Source organism: Xiphophorus maculatus, chromosome 14 (genome assembly GCF_002775205.1).
Source record: "Xiphophorus maculatus strain JP 163 A chromosome 14, X_maculatus-5.0-male, whole genome shotgun sequence".
Lineage (NCBI taxonomy): Eukaryota > Metazoa > Chordata > Actinopteri > Cyprinodontiformes > Poeciliidae > Xiphophorus > Xiphophorus maculatus.
Genome location: NC_036456.1, coordinates 27,164,129 through 27,187,669, shown reverse-complemented (window position 1 = coordinate 27,187,669; position 23,541 = coordinate 27,164,129). Strand labels below are relative to the sequence as shown.

General features: G+C 40.3%; 1 protein-coding gene across 1 annotated transcript; it reads left to right on the top strand.

Annotated features, from left to right (window-relative positions):
• The first annotated feature begins 3,970 nt into the window (after nt 1–3,970).
• LOC102219849 (protein MB21D2-like) lies at nt 3,971–22,087 on the top strand. Its single transcript, XM_014473057.2, has 6 exons — nt 3,971–4,506; nt 6,829–7,040; nt 15,923–16,258; nt 17,734–17,927; nt 19,024–19,236; nt 19,770–22,087. The coding sequence occupies exons 2-6, from the start codon at nt 6,839–6,841 to the stop codon at nt 20,370–20,372; spliced, it is 1,548 nt and encodes a 515-aa protein (XP_014328543.1). The 5' UTR covers nt 3,971–4,506; nt 6,829–6,838; the 3' UTR covers nt 20,373–22,087.
• The last annotated feature ends 1,454 nt before the right edge of the window (nt 22,088–23,541 follow it).

The window sequence follows — 23,541 nt, the reverse complement described above, 5'->3', positions numbered from 1 at the left end:
CTGTCAGGTGAATATTTAAAGCTCCCTCATCAAAATTTCAGCTTCTTTTATTATAAAAAACAAGATTCAAGCAATGAATTATAGACCACCCTCACAGAGCAGTGTTGTTTTGGGGGGGATTTAACATTCATACCTGGCTCCCACAGTCCTTAGACAGACCAAGCTGTGAGTTTCCACATGGAAGAGAAGCAGAAGTGAAAAATTGAAGAAGGTAAAGGCAGAGCTCTGCGTTTTGGAACCAAACATCTATGGCAGCTTAATTCAGAAGAAAGCAAATCCTTTCATGGCCTCAATGAAATGTTCTTGTTCCCACTTTATACTGTGACTGCAGCGCTTACAAGACAAAACATTTGAATTACTAATAGGAAATCTGACTTCTTAGGAGGGATGTTTTATTGAAGGCTCTGCTTGAGTAAATCCTCATGTTGCGTTTATTTCACCCAATATTGTTCAGAGAGGAAGGCTGAATCTCCTCATTACTGCATTCAGAGGAGAATATTTGGCTTTCTGCTCCAAACCACACAAATACAATTTAGAAACGGGCCTCCCGTGTTTGGACAATAAAATTGACTCACATAAGCTCGGTTCATTCTCTGAAAATCTAATAAAACCAGTTTAATCAAATTCTCTGACAACTACAGTAACCGTCCTGCTCAAGTTTGCTCCTGATTGCTTCTTTGCAGTGTCTGTGGAGCGAGACTGTACGCCTGAGTTCATTTGTAATTACATTTTATTGCAATGATGTTTTTGAATCAATTTGTTCAGTCCTTCCTCCAGATAACCACAACAGTTTTCAGAAAAAAAACAAACATCCTAAAGTCACATTTTGGGTCATAAACTGCTGTTAGACAGCTGAAAAAAATCAACATTTTAAATTTTTTCTTTTTTTTAACTGCATCATGATTCAATTAACTGAATGTCATACAGGACCATCTCTGTTAACTTAATTGTAATATCACCAAAACTTGAATCATTCAGTTGAATATCATATAATATATAACTTCATTATAAACAGAGTGGAATATTTCAGGCAATAAATTATATTATTTCTCATACAAAACCCCAAAATGTAGGTTCTCAGAATACTTGGGTATTACATAAAACCAATAAAGATGATTTTCAATATGGAAATTTGCCCACTACTGAAAAGTATGTTAATGTACTGCTCTGTACTTGGTTGGGGCTCCTTTTGCATAAATTACTGCATCAATGCAACGTGGCATGGAGTGCCCCAAGTATTTGCAGATTTCAGGTCTTTTATATCCTGGTATTTTCATGTCAAACTAACCAAAAAAAACTACAAAGAATCAGAAGTTAGTTACTATAAATGTTAACCAACATCAATGAACTCTTAAAAGTACAGCTGAAATAGACACATTTTTACCTACATCTCTATTGTGTTGCTTTTTTAAATAACTTTTAGTTAGCAGTCCACACTTAAAAAAACAGCAAAGCTGTGTAGTAACTTTGATCTGGTTGAGGTCAAGATAATATGACGTAACACATATTGTACAGTTGATACAGGGTGGGTATCAGCATGATTAACGTTAGCATTGACTAATTAATTAGCATACATTAGCCTCTGCTAAACATTTTGCTGGTATAGCGTTTTAGCATTAGCAGAACTAACATGTATGATTTGCTCTTTTGAGTTAGCCACTAACATTTTAGCTAGCAGTTCCCGCCACAGCAGAAAAAGAGCAAAGTAGTTACACCTAGTTTTAAAGCTACTTTTATGTCATGCTGTAAAACAATAAAATGCTTCTGGACCTTTTACTTTCCTGTTTATTCGTTAAGAGATAACCCAGGACTCTCTGCAGAGTCTACCCTAAGGGCAACTTGAGTGAATCGCCCTCCACCTCTGTCTGTGACCAGAAATAACAGAAACACTGATACTAACAGCATATACACCCAAGGAGACTTCCTCTCCCTCTTTTCTCTCTCCCTCAATAATATATACAAGAATATATTATTATCCCCTTTTAACTCCCTTTCCCTTCTTTTCCATCTGATGGACTTAAATTGCATCAGCTCCATCTGTGGGAAGAAAACAGTTCCTCGTTCCATTGATTTCTCAGTCTGGGTCTGTTTTGGTAGAAATAAACAGTAAATCTGTGTGAGAGTAAAGTAATGGTGAGGCTATGGGAGCTGATGGCCTGGCTCTGGACGGACGGGAATACTCCATCAAAGGAACTGAATAAAACTCTTTACCCTGGATGCCTGACTCGATTAAATTCCTCCGTCTCATTCACAGGAGCAATATTTTACACTGCCGCCTCCACAATACACACAGAAGAAACACCAAATCCTCTCTGAGAGGCATCAATCAGCCTGTAATGTCTGTTTCCTGCGCCATCACTGACCTTTCAAAGCCACTGATATGGTGGTCAGCGCTATCAAAGCCTCAGATTATTCCCCACCACCTCTTTTTCTGTTTCCTTATATATACTCAGTCACCTCACGTCGGTCGAGAGCACCGAACGAATGCAACATTAGATGAGCTAAATGGACGATACCACCGGGAGCCGCCATTGTTACTGTAGTAAAGGCTACCGGCTGTTAGCGGCAGAAATGTAATGTCTGGAAATGATTATTAGCCAGCTAGTGGAAGGTATGCAGACGGAGGTGTAGTGGCTGCGGTTACCTTGGGAAACATTACATGAATCACACAAAGTAGGTTTTTTGCCTCGTTTAGCTCTCAACACATTTGAACCGCTAACTCCGTCAACCGTCGCCTCACGCGCTCGAGAACCCCCGTCTCCATAGCAACGTAAACAACATGTGTAAACCAGGCGGAAGGCGTTCAAAATTATTTCTACTAAACCAAAAGGGGAAATAAATACTGTAACTCAAATTAAATAATTTTTTTCTTCAAAAAATGAAAAATAAAATCATTGTAGGCGATCTGCCACCAGGGCCAAAATCATCAAGTTAAAAGTTCTTGGGGGGCCACAAAATAATTTCTTTCTAAATTAAGATTAAAAATAAATAAAGTTGTTGTTGCTTTCTTGTTTTTATCTGCTCAATAGTAAACTAAATATGCAAAAAAAATCAAATTTGAACCAAACAAAACCGTCAGGTTTTTGTAATAAATTGGAGATCCGAAACACATAACACGGCTTGAATGATTATAATTACGACTTTAAGATGAACATTGAAACCCGGTTCATAAATGAGGTTTACTTTGTGCATTGAATCCTTTTGTTTTTTAAGATTTGGTTTGTGAAAATGCCATCCTCAGAGATAAAATGTTGCTGAAATGTACCTGTGATTGTGAGCTAAATTAGGGGTCACACAAAACCAATCTGAGGGCCACAAATGGCCTCTAGGCTGCACTTTGGACATTCCTGCCTTAGACAAACTTCCAGAAAACTGCACAACTGCTGAAACCCTGAGTTTATTTAAATCAAGACTAAAAAACTCACTTGTTTCTACAACTGGAACAGTAATATATATTTGATAGTTATTATTCTTGATGATTTGTCATGGTTCATGTTCTGTCCTGTCCATGCTGTGCTTAAACACTCATTCAGCTCACCTGCCACGCCTGATTGCTTACCTGTTCCACCTGGTCGCCGCCCTACTTAAACACCTCTCAGCCAGATTATCTACAGCCACGAGCCAGTAGAGATCCAATGGTTTCCTCCAAGCCTTCAGTGTTTCTACGACCCTTTTATGTCCACAGATTGAAATAAAAATAAAATAAAAAATAAATTGGTGGTTTTGGGCAGAAATTTACAATTGCTTTTTCTATCTACACTTTCCTCAATTACTAATGTTTTTGTAAGTAACTGTTGAAAAATGTGCATTAGATTTGACAAGCAAAATACCCCATAGTTGTGCTTTAAATAATAGCTCAGGAAAAACATAATAATTGTGTGGTATTACTTGGATTAAGGAACAGCCTGTCCTCGTCTGCCCTCAAATAATTCCCACACACTCATCAAATCTCCAGGGCACGGATTCCTCTAATTCCAGCAGCATTACCATAATAGGATCTAGTTTTATGAGCAGGTGTGACAATCGCTTGTATTTTACATAGCATTTTTCTCAGTTATTGTAAACATGCCGACAGTTTTGGATCCGCATTCAGGTCCAAATACGGGGGATGAGGGATTCATCTCTGCTGTAGAGCCATGAAACCTCCCTGTTCCTCCTCCAGCTAAACCTGAACTCTGCATTTTATCTTCTCCACAGGGACACAGACCCGTTTTCAATCATAACTCTGACCTCAGACACCGGCGTGTGTGTGTGTGTGTTTTTCTCCCCTCTGCGTGGGGCGTACACTCCACTCCATTCCACCACCCATGCTGGCTAATCCCTGGATCCTTTGAGTAGGACCATGATTTGTGGGACGGTGTTGCCAGGGGGAAGGTGGTAGCGGTGGTGGCGCTCGGATCCTGTTGGAAATGACAGCTGAGGAAGGCGGATTGGAGCTCGGGGACCAGAAAAGCAGCAGAGGCAGGAGATAGCGAAGAAAGTGCCGCACTTCGCCGTTTTCAAAGGGTGTGTTTGTGTGCTGGAGAGCAGCTTTTAGCCTCTCGGCTAATCATTTGTCATGGATCTGTGCGTGTGTGTGTGTGTGTGTGTGTGTGTGTGTTGTCTTGAAGCTAAACGAAGCCGTGTGTGCGTGTGGGGATACACGCATCTGTGTGTGACTGTGGATGTGTGTTTGTTTGCTAACATGTCAAATCTGACATGTTAGCTATAGTGCTAATTTGCCAAAGCTAGTTGGCTAATATCCTAAATTAGCTCTTTCTGGGTGCCGCCTGAATGCAACATGTCCAGTTGTGTGTTACAGATATTGTAGCTATTTTAGCACTCTTGCTACAACAGTTCAAGATAATTTCTTGTATGAAAGGTGTAGTAGGTGTGAACTGTTGGACAGCAGGTAGGCTAATTTTGTCGGCTAATAGCTTAGCAGCTGGCTCGCTAATTGACCCAGTTTATGGGGGCAGAGGCCGTGTTGGCGTTCCAACGCGACACAACTTTTACAACTTTTCTCCCCCGCCCCTGATTATTTTGTGACACTTTTCAACAACAGTTTCCCATTTCAGACCCAAACACCCTGTTTTCAACTCTGAACTTTCAGGTGAACGCTTTCGTTCTGCTACGTAAAATGTTTTTGGACTCGTTCATTTAATCCGCTAACTCCATCAACCGTCGTCTCACGTGCCCGTCTGCGCTGCAGGGAGGATCCGCGTTTCCATAGCAACGTAAACAAAATATGTAAACCAGGTTGAGGACGTGTAAACTATCCATTTCATTTAAATTACATATTGTATTAATCCCAGAGGGAAAGTAAACGTCACTTTTATATAATTTTCTTCATGGAGTCATTGCACATGGCTGTGGGCAGGAACCATCTCCTGTAGCGGTCTGTGTTACAGTGAATCGGAAGAAACCTCTGACTGAAGACACTTTGTTAAAGTTTTGTTAAGAATACTATAATATGTGAAAATTATTTAATTTAAAATATAATCTTAACAAATTTTAAATTCTGCAAAGATCATGTTGAGGTGAATTAAAATCATAGAGCTGGTTCATTATTCGTTTGTTTCAGTAACTCAATTCAAAATATTAAGTACAATATTACTAACATTCAGCCTTAGTTGTACTTTAGTAATTGTGCCCATTCCAAATTCACTTAATCAGAAAATTAGAAGATTCTATAAGATTAAAAAATTATTATTCAGAAATATGTTATGACCATCTCATGGCTTAGAAAATCATACGGAAGAAAGCTGATTCTCCACAAAGAGGATAATCCACACAGTCTATAGTGCTGTACCCAAGCATATTTACAGAAAGTTTAGTGGAGGGAAAAAGGTGGTAGAAAATGTTGCAAAAGCGAAACCTGCATAATTGTAAACAAATCACTGACTGCCTGTAGAAAATACAAAATTATAGTGTAATAAATGCATAAATACTCAAAAATTGACATTAGTTTGGCCTTTTTATATTGCCTTGAAACTTTCACAAAGTGCTATTTCCTTAATGTTCTACTCTTAGTTGTGCTTTGCCTGTTTTTCATATAAAAGTTTATTAATGTTACAAAACTATAATTTTGCCAGTACTGTAACCTCAAATACAGGGAGCCCAGACTCACTAATACTGTCATTCACAGTTAAAATGCCTAAACATTGATAATACAGTTAAAATGCTGGGATTCAAGCTCAAACTGGGACCATTATGATTAAACCAAACCACAAAGTCTGCAAAAATCTTCCCACATTCTACTAAAAAATGAACTACAATAGTTGGTCATATGTCAAAATAGATGTAGAATTTTTTTTTTTTTAACACATTGTGATTACAAGGTTGAGTTGTTTAAGGAAACAGAGCCTTAACTTGTATAAATATCACAAAACTTTGTTTTTATGTTAATTTTTCTTTTGGTTTAATGTGTTATGAGGCTCTATTCCTCTGCACAAACAACCCAGAGTCTGATGATTAACAGCAGGCAGCACATAAGTCAAATGAATAAAAGCTCTTTATTTAGATGGAGGGAAATTCATTGTGTTATTTTGGTACATAGAAATTCTCAGTAACTGTAACTATTTAGGTAGAGTCAAAACCTTTTAATTTCTTATTCAAAAATGTTTAGACAAAATAAAAGTTATACAACCATTTTGTGGCATATCAGTTTTTCTCTTGGTAGTTAAGTGTTTTTGATTAATTAAAGCAAAATGACCAGCAAGTTTATAATATTTAATTCAAACTAACAAAATAACATAAACTGAAGTAAATAAAACCTGTAATTAACGGGAGAAACTCTTTCTTTTTAAACAAAGCTTTCTGCTTTTTGTCGTCTTCTTCCGTCCTCAGGGTTGCTGAGATGGAGTCGCTGATGAACGCGGTGACGCCGCGCTCGCCGGCCCCCGTTAAGAAGCTGTCCGAGGTGGACTTCCGCTCAGGGGCCACGCTGGAGCAGCTGTCGGCCCAGGTGTCGGAGCTGGTGCTGCTGGAGCAGGGGGAGTTTGGAGACCAGACCGCCTTAGAGGTCCACACTGCCAAGGACTTCATCTTCAACATGCTCGGTAAAAAAACAAAACATTGAGTTTATTTCACTTATGTAACTTTTACACATTTGTTGAAACTGTCACCTTGTCGTGGCATTATGGATGAGGCTAATAATCTGCCTTCTTCCAATGCTAACTGGAAACAACCAATCAGAGGCAGGAGGCGGCTCTTAGCGCTGTCAATCATGTCATGTGCGTGCCGCTCACACTCTCCGCCTTGCTCTCTCCATCAGCATGGCCTGTTGTGAATGCTAAGGCTATTTAGCATAGCCACCAATGATGGCGAATGATCGTTTTTCCTTTTGCACCAAGATGTTTCTCTGTCTCTAAACATGTATCAGCGCGTTCACAAAGCTGATTGATGGCGCTAAGACCCGCCTCCTGGCTCTGATTGGTTGTCTCTGGTGCATTTCTTCAGTTGACAATAGCAGCTTAGGGAGAATGTGGAGGAGATTGATCTTTTCACAGATTATCTGTCTCATAGCAAACTGTCACAAAATGGAGACATTTTCAATAAATATGTAAAAAATATTTTTAATAAAAGTTACATAGTGCAGCTTTAAGGTCAGATAATTGATAAGGACTCACTGTATTTTTTTTAGGGCAATGAATCCTGTTGGTTATTATATAGTTATCAATTCAAGTTTATTTGTGTAGCACATCTCAACAACAAGGCAGTTCAAAGTGCTTTACATCATAAAAACACAAAAAATCAACAACTGAATCATTACATTTTTCCAAGTCCCGTCATTAAACATCAGAATGTTGTTCATATAAATCCTTGTAAACAGTTTCTCATGCGATTATTGGCTTTACCTGGTAAATTTAAGAACAAAAGAATACATCTGATTGAAACTTGTTGAGGCTCAGATGTTAATCACTCTGACTAATCTTCAGGTTTTTACCTGCTACTCCATAGTGGCAGCATTCTTGTCCAGCCTTGTTTGCTACAGCTTTAAGTTGTTTTAAATCATTCAGTTATTGCTTTGAATGTGTAATGTTTAGATTGGTACGTATCTTTTGGGGTAACCACATTGTGACTGATGGAATATTAAAATAACAGCAGGGATGTAAACAACTTACTGAGCTGCTGGGAGGAAGGATCTGTGGTAACGCTCCTTTATGCACGTGGGATGCAACATTTTGTCACTGAAGGAGCTTTTCCATTTATTTTTTTGTTTTCTGTGAAGAAATACTCCGCGTTAGCTTTAGTCAGCTTGATTCTGAGTCTGGTCTGCAGCGTTTCTCTCTGAAACACCTTCAGGTCGGGTTTGGTGTCTTTCCCAGAGTCACTTTCTGACTCCAGAGGTAAATAAATCGGCACTGGTGCTATTCTGGGAGTTCTGGAAATGTTCTCCGCTGTGTTTCTGTTTTGAGCCGTTTCTACGTGAAGAAAATGAGTGAGCCAGAACAAGTTGTTTCTTTTTCTATTTCTGTTATTGGTTGTAGCTTGTGCCACCGTAATGTCGCAGCAGTAGAAATGTGTATTTGCTCATAAAATTTACAGTGTTGTATTTATTTTCCAGGTTTATTAGGAATTTGTTTTAGTTTACTGTGGTGTCGCTGGACAAATGGGGAGCTTTGCTGCTCCGCTTTTTCTGTGATCATTTGAAATGTTTTGCAGAAAGATGACAAAGTGATTGTCAAAGTAGAAAAGGTAAAAGGAGACAAGTTATCTTTTATTTGCCCATTTTTTATTCGATGTAGGAGTTTCTACATCTGAGATAAACACACCTGGACAAGTTGAGTTATAAAAGGTTAAACACAGTAACCTTCATATATATATATATGTAGTGTTGATTTGCAAAGTTTACATTTCTTGATTCTGAATGAATCTACTCTGCAAACTTTGTTGTAAACCTCAGAAAACCGAAGGCTAGTTTTTGCTTTTTGTTGCAAGTTAAAAACAAAAGATGACATATGAAAGTCTGTCCAACAGGTGGCACTGTTTCTCCTTTCTGTCTTCCCACGCTCATCTTCCTGGCCTCTCTGGTGTGCGTTGATATAAACCAGTTAAACATTACGGGACGGCTTGTTTAGAAGCCGTTTTTCATGCTCAGTGTTTCCGTATCTTATTAGCCGGTTTTCCTCTGCAGTTTGCTGGTTGATGGATCACTCTTCTTCGCCTCACCCAGTGAGAAACGGCACAAATCAAACTGGGCTCCAGCCTTTCCTTTCTCATCTGCTTGCCACCACACGCAGACACACATCACTCATTTCCCCCTGCAGGAGTCTCTTTGCTGCTCCCGTCGTTTTCTTGAACATCTCCTGACGGCTCCTTTAGGTCTTCCAGGCGGCTCAATCACCGGCGGCTCACCGGTGCGAAGGAGGGAACAAATAAAAGTTTGACACTTTGAACAGTTGGAAAGTTTGTGTTTAGATTTTGGGATTGTAAAGCCGAACGTGCGGCGGCTTTGATGAAAGGAAGCAGATATCGTCCTGATCTGGGGGAGTCGTATTTCAGGCGCTGGGCTGCTCTTTTCTAAAGTTTGAGCTGCAGAGGGATTCTCACTCGGGCTGTCAAGGAAAAGGCAGGAGAAGAGATTAAACTCGCAAACAGATATGGTGATTTTCCACAGAGCCTGACAGATTGTCATGCTCTTATTTACCTCATGTTTGGGTAAACAATTTGGTTTGGGGGGGCTGCTATATAAATCTTTTAAGATGAAGAAATGAATCTCCACTGTTCAGAGGTCCTCCTCTCTCTGAGCTAAGGGAAGACTCCAGCTTTTGATCAAAGCGTCAGAAGACATGAACATCTTTCTGTTTGGGTCCAGAGATGGACATTTGTATCAAAAAACAGGTTAAAAGCTTAGACTGCACTGTAAGGAGAGCCAGATATGTCCAGAGGGATTTCCTCTTTCTTGTTTTTAGCAATTTTATGCTAAAAATCTAAATCAGGTGAAAGAAGAATCAACTTCTGTGATTTTTTTTCTTTCTACTCCCAGTGAGGCAACATCACAGGTGAAATGTTATTAGCTGTGAAGAAGGTGAATTAAAGATAACAAATTCAGAAAACTTTTAAAAAAGCATAGCCGGGACTTTAACGTGTTAATTCCATTTAATTAATTACATTTATTTTAAGGCATTTTTGTTTGTGCATACAAAAGTTCTGAGCGGAACCTTTGTGTTCGTGTTTCTGGTACGCCCGTAAATCTGACGCACAAGCAACATCCACAAACAACGGACAACAAAGACGCTTTTCTTGCTTTAAAAGCAATAACCTAAATAAAAGATTAAAAACAATAAATATATTTTGTGTTTTTGAGCTTGTATGTCTTTTTACTCAGTAATGTAGCAACAAAATGTTGCTTATTTTATTGATATATGGTTTTCATTTAAAGTGGGATAAATTAATTACAAATCCAGCAACTAACTCAATTAAAATTTAAAAAATGTTGTCCCATCACACACATAAAAATGCAAATGGATAACTGAACTCTTCTGCTCAGCTTTCTATGAGTCCTCAGCTTGTACAGTTCTCTGCAGACCCCACACATCTTGGACACAAACTGTTTAGACTTTTTTCTTTCAGGTTGGCTTCCACAGAAACAGTTTTAGCATATTTGTGCTGTTACAAATGTAGTTTTTAGTTTTTCTTATATGTAAAATAATACTTGTATATACACGCTTTTTCCTTTTGTCCTTTTTACGCTTGAAACCAAACTGAAATCCTTTGATTGTTCACACAATGTTGGCAAAAAAAAGAAAAGCTGATTCGGATTCTGAACCAGCCCAAAATGGCAACTAAAAAGGAAATGTAACATTTTTAATAGATTTAACTTACTCCAAATCAATTTGAACCTTGATTTAAATCGTTGAAAGACGATAATTATGATGAGTGGATGTCTATTAGAGATTCTAATTCTGTGGAGAATGACCCAACCGCTGCTGAATATTTCTGCTAAAATCCTTCACTTCATTTAAAGGAAAAAAGTTATTTTTTATTCCAGATTTTCTCCCTTTATGGAGGCATCTTTCTGATCCAGATGTTCTGTGTCTCAGGCGTCGAGGGGCCAGGCGCCAGAAACCAACCTCCGCTTTATTGTCGCACGCCCAACTAACCCTCCGTTAGCGGCGTTTCCGATTTGGGAGCACATCTTTGCTCAGCAGCTGGGACAAGAAGGCGAATCAAAATCCTCATTTGATCAGCCGCTCTTTGTGCAACAATTTTCATCAGCTCAGACGCGAAACCCAATCAGAGCCAACGCTGTTGTTTGGCTGACAGCGGCGTTGAGTTTTTACGGTTGGGAAAACCGGCGTGTCGGCGAATATCCCAGCAGATGCTGATGGCTTCGCAGCCTCCTGCTGCAGATCACACAGCTGTCTCTGATTGAAACGGCGAGCAGCGTCTTTGTGGCTCAAGGCGAAAGATGTCACATCTGATCCGTCGTTTAAAGAGTCTTCTCGGCTCCTAATTGAACATGACTGGGGTTTTGACACCGCATGACATCGTTTGACAGAGTCTTCAATTAGATGATTAAGGGTTTAAAATCTCCAAGTGTTCCTGAGGCAGCGAGTCAAACGATTAGCCACTATCGGAGGATGACGGGATTGTCTGACCTTTTGTCTGAGTGTTCATGAAAAATCCTCATCTGTACCTCGGATAGCTGGAAAATCTAGTTTGGGTCGTCTTCAGATTGACTCAAAAACTATTGATTTTCTCTGAACATTTTCCCATATATTGTTTTTTACAACTGGGAAAAGCTGATTAGGAAAGCCAGAGAAGTTGAAGACGAGGTTTAATGGATGCAGAGCAGAGACAGGAGGAAGTTCAGATCAACTCTTCCATCAATCACAATGGGAATGGATGATATCTCCAACTCTCTGTCCAACTCTTTAACCGTACAACCAAATAAAACTAAGGTTTCATGTTTAGTCCTCTTTAATCAAACTCCAGCCCGATTGTCTAGAACAGGGGTGTCTAACTCCAGTCCTGGAGGGCCACTGCCCTGCAACTTTTAGATGTGCCTCTGCTGCACCACATCTGAATAGAATAATAAGGTCATTAGCAAGGCTCTGGAGAACTGATCTACACAAGGAGGAGGTAATTAAGCCATTCCAGTGTTTTGTACCTGTGGCACATCTACAAACTGCAGGACTGCGGCCCTGGAGGACTGGAGTTTGATGCCTGTGGTCTAGAAAGTCTGGTTGATTTGGGGAAGTGTGAACTCTGAGGTAAGACCAAAAACACAAACTCTGGTCCGCCTAAAATCCAGTGTCTCCGTTCGGTTGACATGAACTCTGGTGTGGCTTGAATACAAAACTCCAAAAGCAGGAAGTAGACTACAGTGCAGGGAATTCTGGGTAAATACAATTGAAAACAAACAAGCTAATGTAGTGCTAGTGAGAGAAATGTTTAACACAAAAACACAGTTATGCTGTTAGGATGTACTGCTAATCAATGTCTTTAGTCAGAGGCTTCTTGAGCGCCAATGCAACACTGACTGCTACTGGATATACTTCCTGTCCACTGAACCACTTGGTTGATGAGAGACAACAATAATTAATTTATTTTTTTTAAGAGAAATAATTCAGCTTACTTCCAGCTGAGACGTCTCAAACTCTTTGTGTTTCTGTTTTTCCATGAGACATCTGTATCGTTTGTCTTAACATCCAGTTTGTTATATTTATGTAGAGAATCTAAAGAAATAGTCAGTCGAGACCTGGAGAACAGCTACCGTCTGCAAAACAGATTCAATTAAAGAAGTCAGAGCCAACAGAGCTGCTGTAAAAGTCTCAACCTGCTGTGGTTTTTCTCCGCTTTGCTGATAATTCACTGTCATTTAGCGACGGGTAAAACGGCGGTATTACCGTGATCAAAGCCGCAAACAGGAACCGAAATGACACCGACGGCTTCCTCTCTGCAGGTGGTTCAGACACACCACGTCTGTCATTTCTCATCCCGATCTCACATACACACACACACACACACACACCCTTACAGAGCAGGCCTTTTAGCATCTAAAGCATCTTTTACTGATCTCCTGCCGTAGTGTGAAATCATAAACAGTGAGGTGAAGCTGATCAGTCTGAATTAGACTGGAGATTGTTGAACTCAAGTCTGGAGGTTTAAGTTGCATATTTTTGTTTAAACCAGTGAACAGCATTCAAGAGCCAATGTTGCAGCTATTGATGTTGAGTTTTCGTAAATCTGTAAATCTTTTCTGTCAATTTAGTTTTTTCTTCAGGCAGTTAAAAAGTACTTAAGTTAGTTTTAAACCAAAATCTCTCATTTTAATTTGTTGTGATTACTTTGGAAACTTTTAGACACTCCCATTAATTCAGGGGTGTCCAAAGTGCGGTCCAGGGGCCATTTTTGGCCTTCGGAATGACTGTTGGTGGCCCTTGATCACAGCTCATGTAGTTGATGCAGATTTTAAAAGGATTCAAATGAAAAATGTAAGGTACAACACAAAGTATTCATCCAGTTTTTCTACTTTTAATTTAACTTATTAGTAATTAGTAATAGGAACCAAAAACATTCTGATTCTTTGACTAAAATGCAGTTATGGGCAATTTGTCAAAATAAAGCAAGAGTAGCCATATTCTATTCTTGTTGTTAAAAAGACACAAAAAAATCCATAACCAGATGAAAAATTGATGCTTTGCTGTTTCTTTTTTCTGGCCAAACTGCAGGACCATTTTTTGGTTGTAAATCTGCAACTTACACATCCCATCTGCAGACGTCGGGCTGATTTGGTTATTTCATTAAAATATTGAATGTTTAGTTTGTTTATTAATCAGGCCCGTGTGCATGCCGCTCTTTTCTTCGCTGCAACTAGTACAGAATGTCATGAATGGTAAGGCTAGTTGATAACAGCGGATAAACGGTTTTCCTGTGATGGTAAGTTGTTTCTCCGCCTTTAGCACATTTAGAAGTGCGTACATGAGGTTGATTGGCAGCGCTAAGCCTCTGCTCCTGGCTCTGATTGGTTGTTTTTGGCTCAGGGAGGAGGTGGAGGAGCTCAATCTTTTCACAGATTATTCCTCATTCTGTCAACATGGTGACAGTTTCAACAAATATGTAAAAAATATATTTTTTAAATAAAAGTTGCATACAGCAGCTTTAAGTGGTTAGATGAAAAATCTGCAGAATGTGCCGCTTAACCGTGTGAATAATTGATTAATCGATAAGTACAATAATCATTAGTTGCAGCCCAGGTCTATAGAGCCTCATGCCTGGTCTAATGGAAATAGAGGATTTCCCTCTTTAAACAACAAATATTAAAGAAATTCTTAGTTTTTAGTTAAAGTATGGATGTTTGAAGTAATAACTGTGTCTTTGCTTCTCACTCTGAGGTAAATCACTCAGGTTTCTTAGCGATCCCTCCCTGGTGGGTGCTTGGTAGTTAAATGGAGGCTGTAAAAATGACTGTAGCTGCTGTAATGTGAGTTTAAATTCACAGCAGTTCAGCGTAACTTATGATTATAATTTACTGAAATTCTGCCAGGGTTTCCCTCTGATGGGACACGAAATGACTCTTTTGGGCCGGGAAAGCGTCCTCTCCTGGAGACGTACATCCGTTACAGGATTAGGGTTAATCCGTGGCTGTGAAACCAGAAGGAAACCGGCTCCATTTTCCACATTCAGACGGCGCTGGGAGTGTTTGCCGTGTGTGTGTGTGCGTGTGCTGGTTTGTCCTGCTGACCTGTTTAACAGTTTTCAATTAAAAAATTTAATTTTTTATTATTTTTTGGAAGAATTTCAAACTTATAGCAGAAAGTGTGGCGCTCGCTAATTGATACGTTTTTTTAATTTTCGCTCCACTCCAATAGAAGCTCTTTTCTTGGCTATTTGACCCAATACTTTGAGCTAAAGTCGTGGCAAATTAACGGTTGTTTACATGCTGTACCTCGCAGACCACAGTCTGAGAAAGATTGTCCTAAATCCCCTCTGGCTGATAAACACCCTTCCTCACCGTCTCTCCCCTGCGTCGTCTGCGCTTCACCTCCGACCTGAAGCAGGTAGCAGTCGCCTGTGGGCCACTTCTCCATCAGATCAGGCTTTCCTCTCGGTTCTCTCTTTTTAAATGGGCAGAGATAATTTACTCCAGGGAGGCTCCCACGATCCCAGAGCACGAAAAGTACACAACACAGCTAAATAGTCATGGAGGGATTTGGAGACTTGAGTTTCTCTGATAAAAGTTTTCAGAGTTGAGGAAAGAATGGTTTCAGACTCTGGGGAGTTCTGGTAGTGGCAGGATTTAGGATGCAACAGGGAGACGATGCATTTTGTGCCTTTTCCTGACGCTTCATTTCCTGCTGTGTGAGGTTTACGGGAACGAGCTGCTCTGACGGCGATACATTATTCATAAATATGTTTTCTGAAACCTCAAACTATTTGTCTCTGCCAGAAAATGAAGCTTTTTTTAGTACAGGAGCCCAGAAGGGACAAACAATGGGCATAATTTTTTATATCCATCATTGGCTCCAGGGATTGCTGTTAGTTGCAATCTACAACTTGACCAGCAGATGTTGCTAAAAAGCCAGAAAAGATAAGACAGGAAACCAACTTTACCTGATTAAATAAATGTAAAAAAAATCTAATTTTTGCTTTAACACTTATGCTAGTGTGTTAAAATATAAGGTAATCTCTAATTTATTTCAATAATCAATTAATTCGATTAATCGTTTCAGCCGTATTAGGACTTGGCAATTTGGCTCAAAACGATAACAATATAAGACTTTCATCTTGGTTGATAATTATTAATTAGTTTTTTTGTTTTATCTGAAGTATTGCCAGACTAGTGGCATGACCTTCCCTGTTTTATCCACAGCTGCTGGTCAGTGAGCGGTCCAGCCAGATCTGTGTGACCTATGACCTTTGGTGAAACTATTCTCCTCTGCCTCACTCCTGAAATCACCAAACTCTCCCCTCTTCCCTCCAACCTTGCCAGGTTTAGTCCAGAAGGTGGACCAGCGCCTCCCGGTGGCCAACGAGTACCTGCTGCTGTCCGGCGGCGCCCGGGAAGGCGTCCTGGACCTGAACCCGGAGGACCTGGGCGAGTACGCCAAGGGGGCCGACTTCGACCTGGACTTCACCCTGCTGGTTCCCGCCCTGAAGCTGCACGACCGCAACCAGCCGGTGACCTTGGACATGAGGCGCTCGCCGCCGTGCCACTCCTGGCTCAGCCTGCGCCTCTGCGACTCCAACGTCCTGTCACGCTGGAGCGTCTGCTGCCAGGAGGACAGCGGGCTCCCCGCCGAGGAAGACGAGGAGGAGGAGGAGATGGGTGAGAGAGAGAGAGAGTGAAAGACGAGCGACTGGATGGAATAAACAAAGATGAAAGTGTTGCTGCAGATTGGATTGAGCGCATGTTTTCTTCTGATGCACGATGCTGTGATGCAATTTCAGCCGACAGCCCGCAGCAGACGGGCCGTTTTTCACAATAAAAGCCCTCAGAAAGGTTCTGAGTTCAACTCATGAAGCAGAACTAAGCGGTGGAAAGTGCAAGATAACGCAGCGGTTTGCAGATTACTCCAGAAAATCAATCTGCCGCACGCTGGTGAGGGGTGGTGCGGGAGTAATGACATTTATTGATATGAATCTGTTTAAGTTTTAGCAGTTTGGGACGAAGCGTCAGCTGGATTTTCTGGATGTGTAATAACATTTCCCACCAGATTTCAGGGAGCTGTAATTGTCGAGGCAGGGGAGCTAATTAAATCAGGCTAGATGACAGAAAGTGTCGCACCAAATGTGTCCCCGAAGGATGAAAAAATCCACTTGAGTCGATGGTTCCTAGTGGAGTAATTAGATTTTGACACCTTTCTCTCAAAAGTGTTCACACCCCCTGAACCAACACATCCTGTCATGGTGCAAGCCCAAACTTTGATGCTTTTTATGATATTTATTTGACAAACACAAAGTAGTGCTGATTGTTAATTATTAAATAGAAGAAAAATAACATGGGATTAGTGAAATCTGTCAGCTTTGGTAATTGATTCGTTAGAGTTCAGCACATCATCCCAAAAACAAAACTTTTATGTAAAATGAACTTTTTTGAGCTGAGTTTCAGTTTTGTCATCTGATTTTGCTTCATGTCATTTTAGAGTTGGCATGAATAGTTAAAAACAACAGTTTACGGCAATAATTTGGTTAAAAGGCTCAAAAATGGCATCCATCTTGAAACTGTCGTTCTGAAATTTATCATAAAATCAACTTTTCGAGCTTTACATAATGTGAATCAGACCTGAAGTGTTGCTTTGATGCTTTCATGAATGTTTGAGAAATCCTTTCATCACCATGGTATCCATTCAACTGTCCAAAACGCCTGGTTGGGCCTAGCCCCGCCTTCTGGGAGCAGCTCCTCCCGACTCGGTTCCTTCAGACTAGCCGGTAGCAATTAGCAAACACCTCCTGAGCTCATTGTAGGAGCTGCTTCAGTGAAACGCTGGTAAAAATGCTGTTAAAGGGTTGATAGAGGAGCCATGTTGTGATGACTTTCTGAAGGCGGAGTTTCAGAAAGAGCAGGAGCTTCTTAAAGAGACAGAGACCCCGTTTTAATTTGCTATATTACTAAGGAAAATTTATTTTAAGTCATATTTGATACATACAGCATTTTTTTTACATAGTTACTTGATTATGCTATAAAACAGCACTATGTGACTGGAAAACACAACAATACCCTGTTAATTAGTTTATGTGAAAATGTTTATGCTCGTCTCCTCATTGAAAGGTTTTCCGGTAACATGCTGCTCTGCTGTGCAGGTAAAGGCTCCATCCCATCGCTGGGCTCCCCTCAGTCCCTGGACGGCTGCTACTTCTCGCCCAGCCTGGTGGTGGACTGGTTCTGGGGGGTGGTGAGCGAGGCTGTGGAGGAGCTGAGGCGCAGCCCGCAGAGAGGCATCCCGACCCCGGACCGGCTGGAGCGGAACGGACCCCTGACCACCATCATCCTCCAGGTACAGAGCCGCTGCTGCTTCCTTCACTGAAAATATTATTTTTAAAAAATAGAAAATGGACAGTTTTGTTTCGAGATTCAACAATATTTAAATTATTTAAATTCCTCAAGGCAATTTATCTAAATTATATTTTACTATATAGCGCCATCTGCACTGGCCAGATAATTATTTGTGTTGGCATCACTTAATTTACTTTTGCTTTTAATTTTAAAAGTTAATGTTACTTCTCATTTGTTTTGCACTTTATCTTTTTTCCTATACTAAAAACTTGATACTAAAAGTAAAGACTAAATAGTTTATCATTTTTTCTTTGCTATATATAAAAAAATTTTACCAAGTATTTTTGGTCTAGTTTCTAGTGCAAATATTTTGGTGCAATTAAAAATAGACAAGACTAACTTAAAAGTGACTTTATAAAAATATATAACACCTTGTTTTAAGTCAGTAATTTCTTCAAATTGATGGAAAACGTTATAGTTCTATTGGCAGATTATTGAACTATTTATTTAACTTACTTTTTCTGCAATTTTAACAAACTATTGACTTAAAACAAGCTCCTATAACTTCCTGAAAAGTTATTTATAAGATAGTTTTATCTTATTTCATGTGTACTAAAATATTTGCACTAGACTAGACCAAAATTACTTGGTAAGATTTTGTATTTTTGCAGTGTAAGTACAAAAACATCTTACTCAGAAAGATTGTTTGAAAGCAAACATAATGTCTCTTATTCTGGTTTTCTCTCTGTTGGTTACTTATTTCTTGTGCAAAATGTTTTCTTTTGTTGATGTTTTTTTGTTTGTTTGTTTCTTTTAATCAAACCATCTGTCCTCTGACTATTTTGGGGAGTTTTCTACTTAATTGTCTTAAAATAAGGGATGAAATTTATCTGTTGTGTTTATTCCAACATATCTGATTAATGTTTACTGTCCTAAGCAAATAAATTAAAACATGAACTGCAGAACGGGACTTTGTTTTTCATTTGATCACTCGATTAATTGTCAGAATAATCATTCCCAACAATTCTGTGTGGGCGTTACCAGGGCGATAAAAGCACGTGTGTGTGTGTGTGTGTGTGTGTGTGTCCTTCCTGCAGGCGGGCTCCAGCCGGGTTCTGTACGACCTGCTGCCGGTGGTGTCGTTCCGGGGCTGGCCCGCCGTGGCCCAGGGCTGGCTGACGGCCAACCACTTCTGGGACGGTAAAATCACGGAGGAAGAAGCCATCTCCGGGTTCTACCTGCTGCCCTGCTGCTCCCCGCTGGGCGGCCGGCCCGACCGCGAGTGGAGGCTGGCCTTCTCCCGCAGCGAGGTCAGGAGACGCCTTGCCGTCTTTTCTCACACCAGATCCATCAATGTTTAGATCGCAGCGATCGAGGTCGGGAACGTGGTTGTTTCTGCATAAACTCCTTGCAGGTTCAGTCTAACGTTTGATTAAATATGGAAAACATATTTACAGTTGAGCGCAGATATTTTCATTCACCTAATAGAAAGACACATGAACATACAGTATATTTCTCATTGTCTGAAGATAAACCAGATAAAACTTCAATTGTTTCACCAGAATTATGTAATGAACATGTTTCGTTGTTGCCCATAAACCTGTCTGACCTGTTCAAGGACGCATAATAGGTCACCTTTTGTTCACTGACCAGTCAGATGTATTTTTTAGGTTTATCTTTTTTATATTATTTATCACAACAAATGATACCAAATAACAGTGAATTGAAACGCTTGTTTTTTCTCCAGTGTGTGGAAACTAACCCTGAAACGTTCTTGAATTTTGCTGAGGGAAACTTGTGTGAGTCCTGACTGTAACCCGGCTCCTGTGTGGTTCTGGTCCAGGTCCAGCTCAAGAAGTGCATCCCGTACCCGATGGCGCAGGCCTTCCAGGCGGCCAAGGCGGTTCTGTCCCGCATCCTGGCCCGGCCTCGATCCGGCCTCAGCCTCTACCACCTGCGCACGCTGCTGTTCTGGGCCTGCGACCGACTCCCATCCGCCTACCTGTCCTGCCCCGAGCCCGACGCCCCCGGCCGCCTCCTCCTGGGTCTGCTGGACGACCTGGCGCACTGCATCCTGGGTAAGAACTGCCCCAACTACTTCCTGCCGCAGTGCAACATGCTGGAGCACCTGAGCGACGGCCAGGCGCTGCTGGTGGCCAGGAAGCTGGCCCACGTGCGTTCGGACCCCAGCGAACACCTGCGGGCCGCCCTGGACCAGGCGCGGCAGGCGGGCCAGCTGAAGAAGGAGCTGGCGGGCGGCGCCGCCAACGGACACGGTTCGCCAGGACTCCACCCGGCCAACGGCATCATCTCGCCGTCGGAGGACAAGCTGGCGCAGCGGCTGCAGCAGCTGGTGACGGAGAACCCCGGGAAGTCCATCTCGGTCTTCCTGAACCCCGACGACGTGTCGCGGCCGCACTTCCGCATCGACGACAAGTTCTACTGAGAGTCTGGAACCGGACCCTGCTGCTCTGTTAAGGCAGTATGTCACTTTTATAAAAATATTTGTTAAAATTGTCATCATGTTGTGACAGTTTTTGAGACAGATAATCAAGATTATTTCAGTGCAAACAAGAAACAACCAATCAGAGCCTGGAGGCGGGTCTTAGTGCTGTCAATCAGGCTAGTGTGCACTTTGCTACAATACAGCTTGTCAGCAGAGCCCATCGTGAATGCTAAAGCTAGTTAGTGTAGCCACCGACAACTTGGCTTGTCACAACAACAAATTTACTTTGTGATAACGTCTGGGGCGATAAATTGTCCCAGACGTTAATCGTGATAAATAATTTTGTTTTGAGAACATTTTCAAGTAATAGAGATAATAACGCAAGAACACATTCTCACAGACCAAAGAACATTTTAACACTGGAACAGGAAGTCGTTTTAAATATCTAAAATAAATAAACAGAGCAACAGGAACAAGAATTAAAATGAATTCACTCTAAATAAAACTGTCCTTCATTTAAAAAAAGAGGCTGGTTGAGACCAAAACACCAAACTGAAGAGAAGAACTAAATATCATCCAAATAGAAATGATTGACATTGTTTTAATTATTTGATTTATTTCAGCAAATCCATCGATGATGGCAGATAAATGGTTTTTCTGTAATGGTGAGTTGTTTTTACGCCATTCGCACATTTAGGAGCGCATCCATGATTGACAGCGCTAAGGCCCTCCTCCTGGCTCTGATTGGCTGTTTTTGATCTTGAGCATTTATTCAAATCACCTGTCTCTCACAGAATAGTGACAGTTTTAACAAATACGTAAAAAAAATTTAATAAAAGTTACACACTCCAACTTTAAGTCTTAAAACCAAAACAAAAACATTTCCTCCTGAAAGTAGGCGTCCAGTTGATCTGCTGTTGCTACGGCGACGGTCGTCTCCTACCGAGCTGGCCTTAAGGAGACCGAACAGCTGTAGCCTGGACGTGAAAACGCCTGTGTTGGTCGTTTCTTTTGTTTGTTTTGTTTATTTTTTAAGCGAGAACCAGAGACTGTGTTCATGTCTGCCTTAGGGGGTCCGAACACGGCGAACCCTCCACAGAACCCTCCTGACTCGCTCCGTTTCGTTTCACATCGCAGCGGCCGACGGATGAGTCAGAAGAAAATGAGCTGATGAAACAGACTGTAACTGCAAAGTCTGCAAGAAAAGAGTCTTTTTGTTTTGTTTTTTTTACTACTTTTCTGTTATTTTACACTCGGTTTGTGCGACGGTTTCTTTGACTTCTCTCAGGTATGCACAAAGTTTCCTGTTTTTCTTTCCTTTTTTAAAGCCTCTAATGACGTTTCACGTCTTCCAAAGAGCCGCAAATGAATTGGTCTCAGAAGCAGAAGCGCCACAATCAGAATATAAAGGTACATTTCCCTCCTTCAAAAGTCAAGTAAATTTAGTCAGTTCATCTTTAAGGAATCAGCAAAACAAATCGACTTCCTCCAAAGACGAATAAACGCTCCTTTCATCTCAGGTTTCTTTTTATTCGAGCTGATTAGCTTTTTATTGTTTTGATCAATTTAAGCCGCTCTGCAGAGGAACTTTAAACTAAAAATATGCTATTGGCTCTAAAATGTACAACACCGTATTAGTGTAGATAAAAAAAATAAATGAAAGTTTTGCCAAAAAACTGAGATAAAGCTCAAATTTTCTAGAAAAAACAAATACATCTCTGAGTGTGAAAAGTTTAAACTTTGCTAAGAAAAACTGAAATTTTAAGATTAATTTCTATTTTTAAGAAAAAAACTTCTCGGCTTGCAAAGTCAGAAATTTGTTAGAAAAAATTTGGAAATTTCTGCGTTTCCAAGATTTGGGTGTTTGACTTTTTTCCGGAATTTAATCTTAAATTCTGAAGTTTTTTTTTTTTTCACAATTCTGACTTTTTTCTTCTGAGATTAAAATCAGGATTCCAACTTTAAATACACAAATAAATATTTTCTCAGAATTTTGACTTTTGTTTTCTAATTCTGACTTTACTTTTCTGATATTTAAGTCAGAATTCAAACTTTAATCTCATAAGTCTGATTTTTTGTTGTCAGTATTCACGTTTTCTCAGAATTCTGATCTCTTTTTTTTTTTTACAATTCTAACTTATTTCTTCTGAAATTGATTAAATATTAGAGTCTATTAACTCAATGAAATAAAAATGGTACACTACTTTATCCACCACTGACGCAGAACAGCTACAGTACTGTGCAGAAGTTTTAATCCGCTCTACATTTCTTCATATATTTGCTTCCAAGTAGCAAATCATTTTAACAGCTATTTTCTTAGTTTATTTTTTCTTTGAGCTTCGGCAGATTACTTTACATCCTGACTGAATGGAGTTTCCCACAAAGTGCCCAGTTTCTGCTCCTATCTTGGTATTTTTGACACATCTGTTCGCTTCATGTTGGACAAACTTTGCTTCTGTTTGAGACTTTTTGAGATCCGGATAATCGTCCCGCGTCTCCTCCGCTTGGCTGGTCTCTCTTAATGAGCGTCATGCATCTTGTAAATGAGCAGATGTGTCTCCCAGATGCTGCGCGGTGAATTATTTCCCCCTCAGTGCGTTCATGCCGGTTGGACAGAAGCATTCAGACCTTCTGGAAAAACAAACCTTTTTTTTTTAAGACAAAAACGTCTTTTTTTTCCCCTCTGTTTCATTTTCTAATAAAGGAAAAACGAAGCTTTTGACTCTTAAATCTGCCCAACGCTCTGCTTATGCTGCTGCAGAGGAATTCATTTAATAGTTTTTGAATCTGTAAATGACTTCTGATCAATTTTAATGAGTTTTAAATACAAACTGAACCAGTGGCAGAGCAGGGTACGAAGTATCAGCATGACGGTGGTCGTTTATTTGTTTTCCATGAATGTTCCCTTACTGGATGGTTGTTAAAGACTTTATTTGTAGCGTCTACTGACACAGATGTGCGTACTACTGAATTATTCCGTTTTTTTAACGGTAACTGAAGCGGATGTAAACCAAAGCGTGTTGTTGACGCGGTACAGAATGTTTTCAGCACTTTTACCCCGTGAAAAAACATTAAAAACATTCAGATTAAGTGAAATAACTAAAGATAGGATTCATCGTAGTTGCTGTAAAAAAAAAAAGATTCTTGTGTTGGGTTGGAGATCAGACAG

Coding starts and splice junctions, on each gene's coding strand:
- LOC102219849 (XM_014473057.2), top strand. CDS start 6,839: ATGGAGTCGCTGATGAACGCGGTGACGCCGCGCTCGCCGGCCCCCGTT. Junction 16,259..17,733: donor CGAGGAGGAGGAGGAGATGG/GTGAGAGAGAGA, acceptor TCTGCTGTGCAG/GTAAAGGCTCCATCCCATCG. Junction 19,237..19,769: donor TGGCCTTCTCCCGCAGCGAG/GTCAGGAGACGC, acceptor GTTCTGGTCCAG/GTCCAGCTCAAGAAGTGCAT.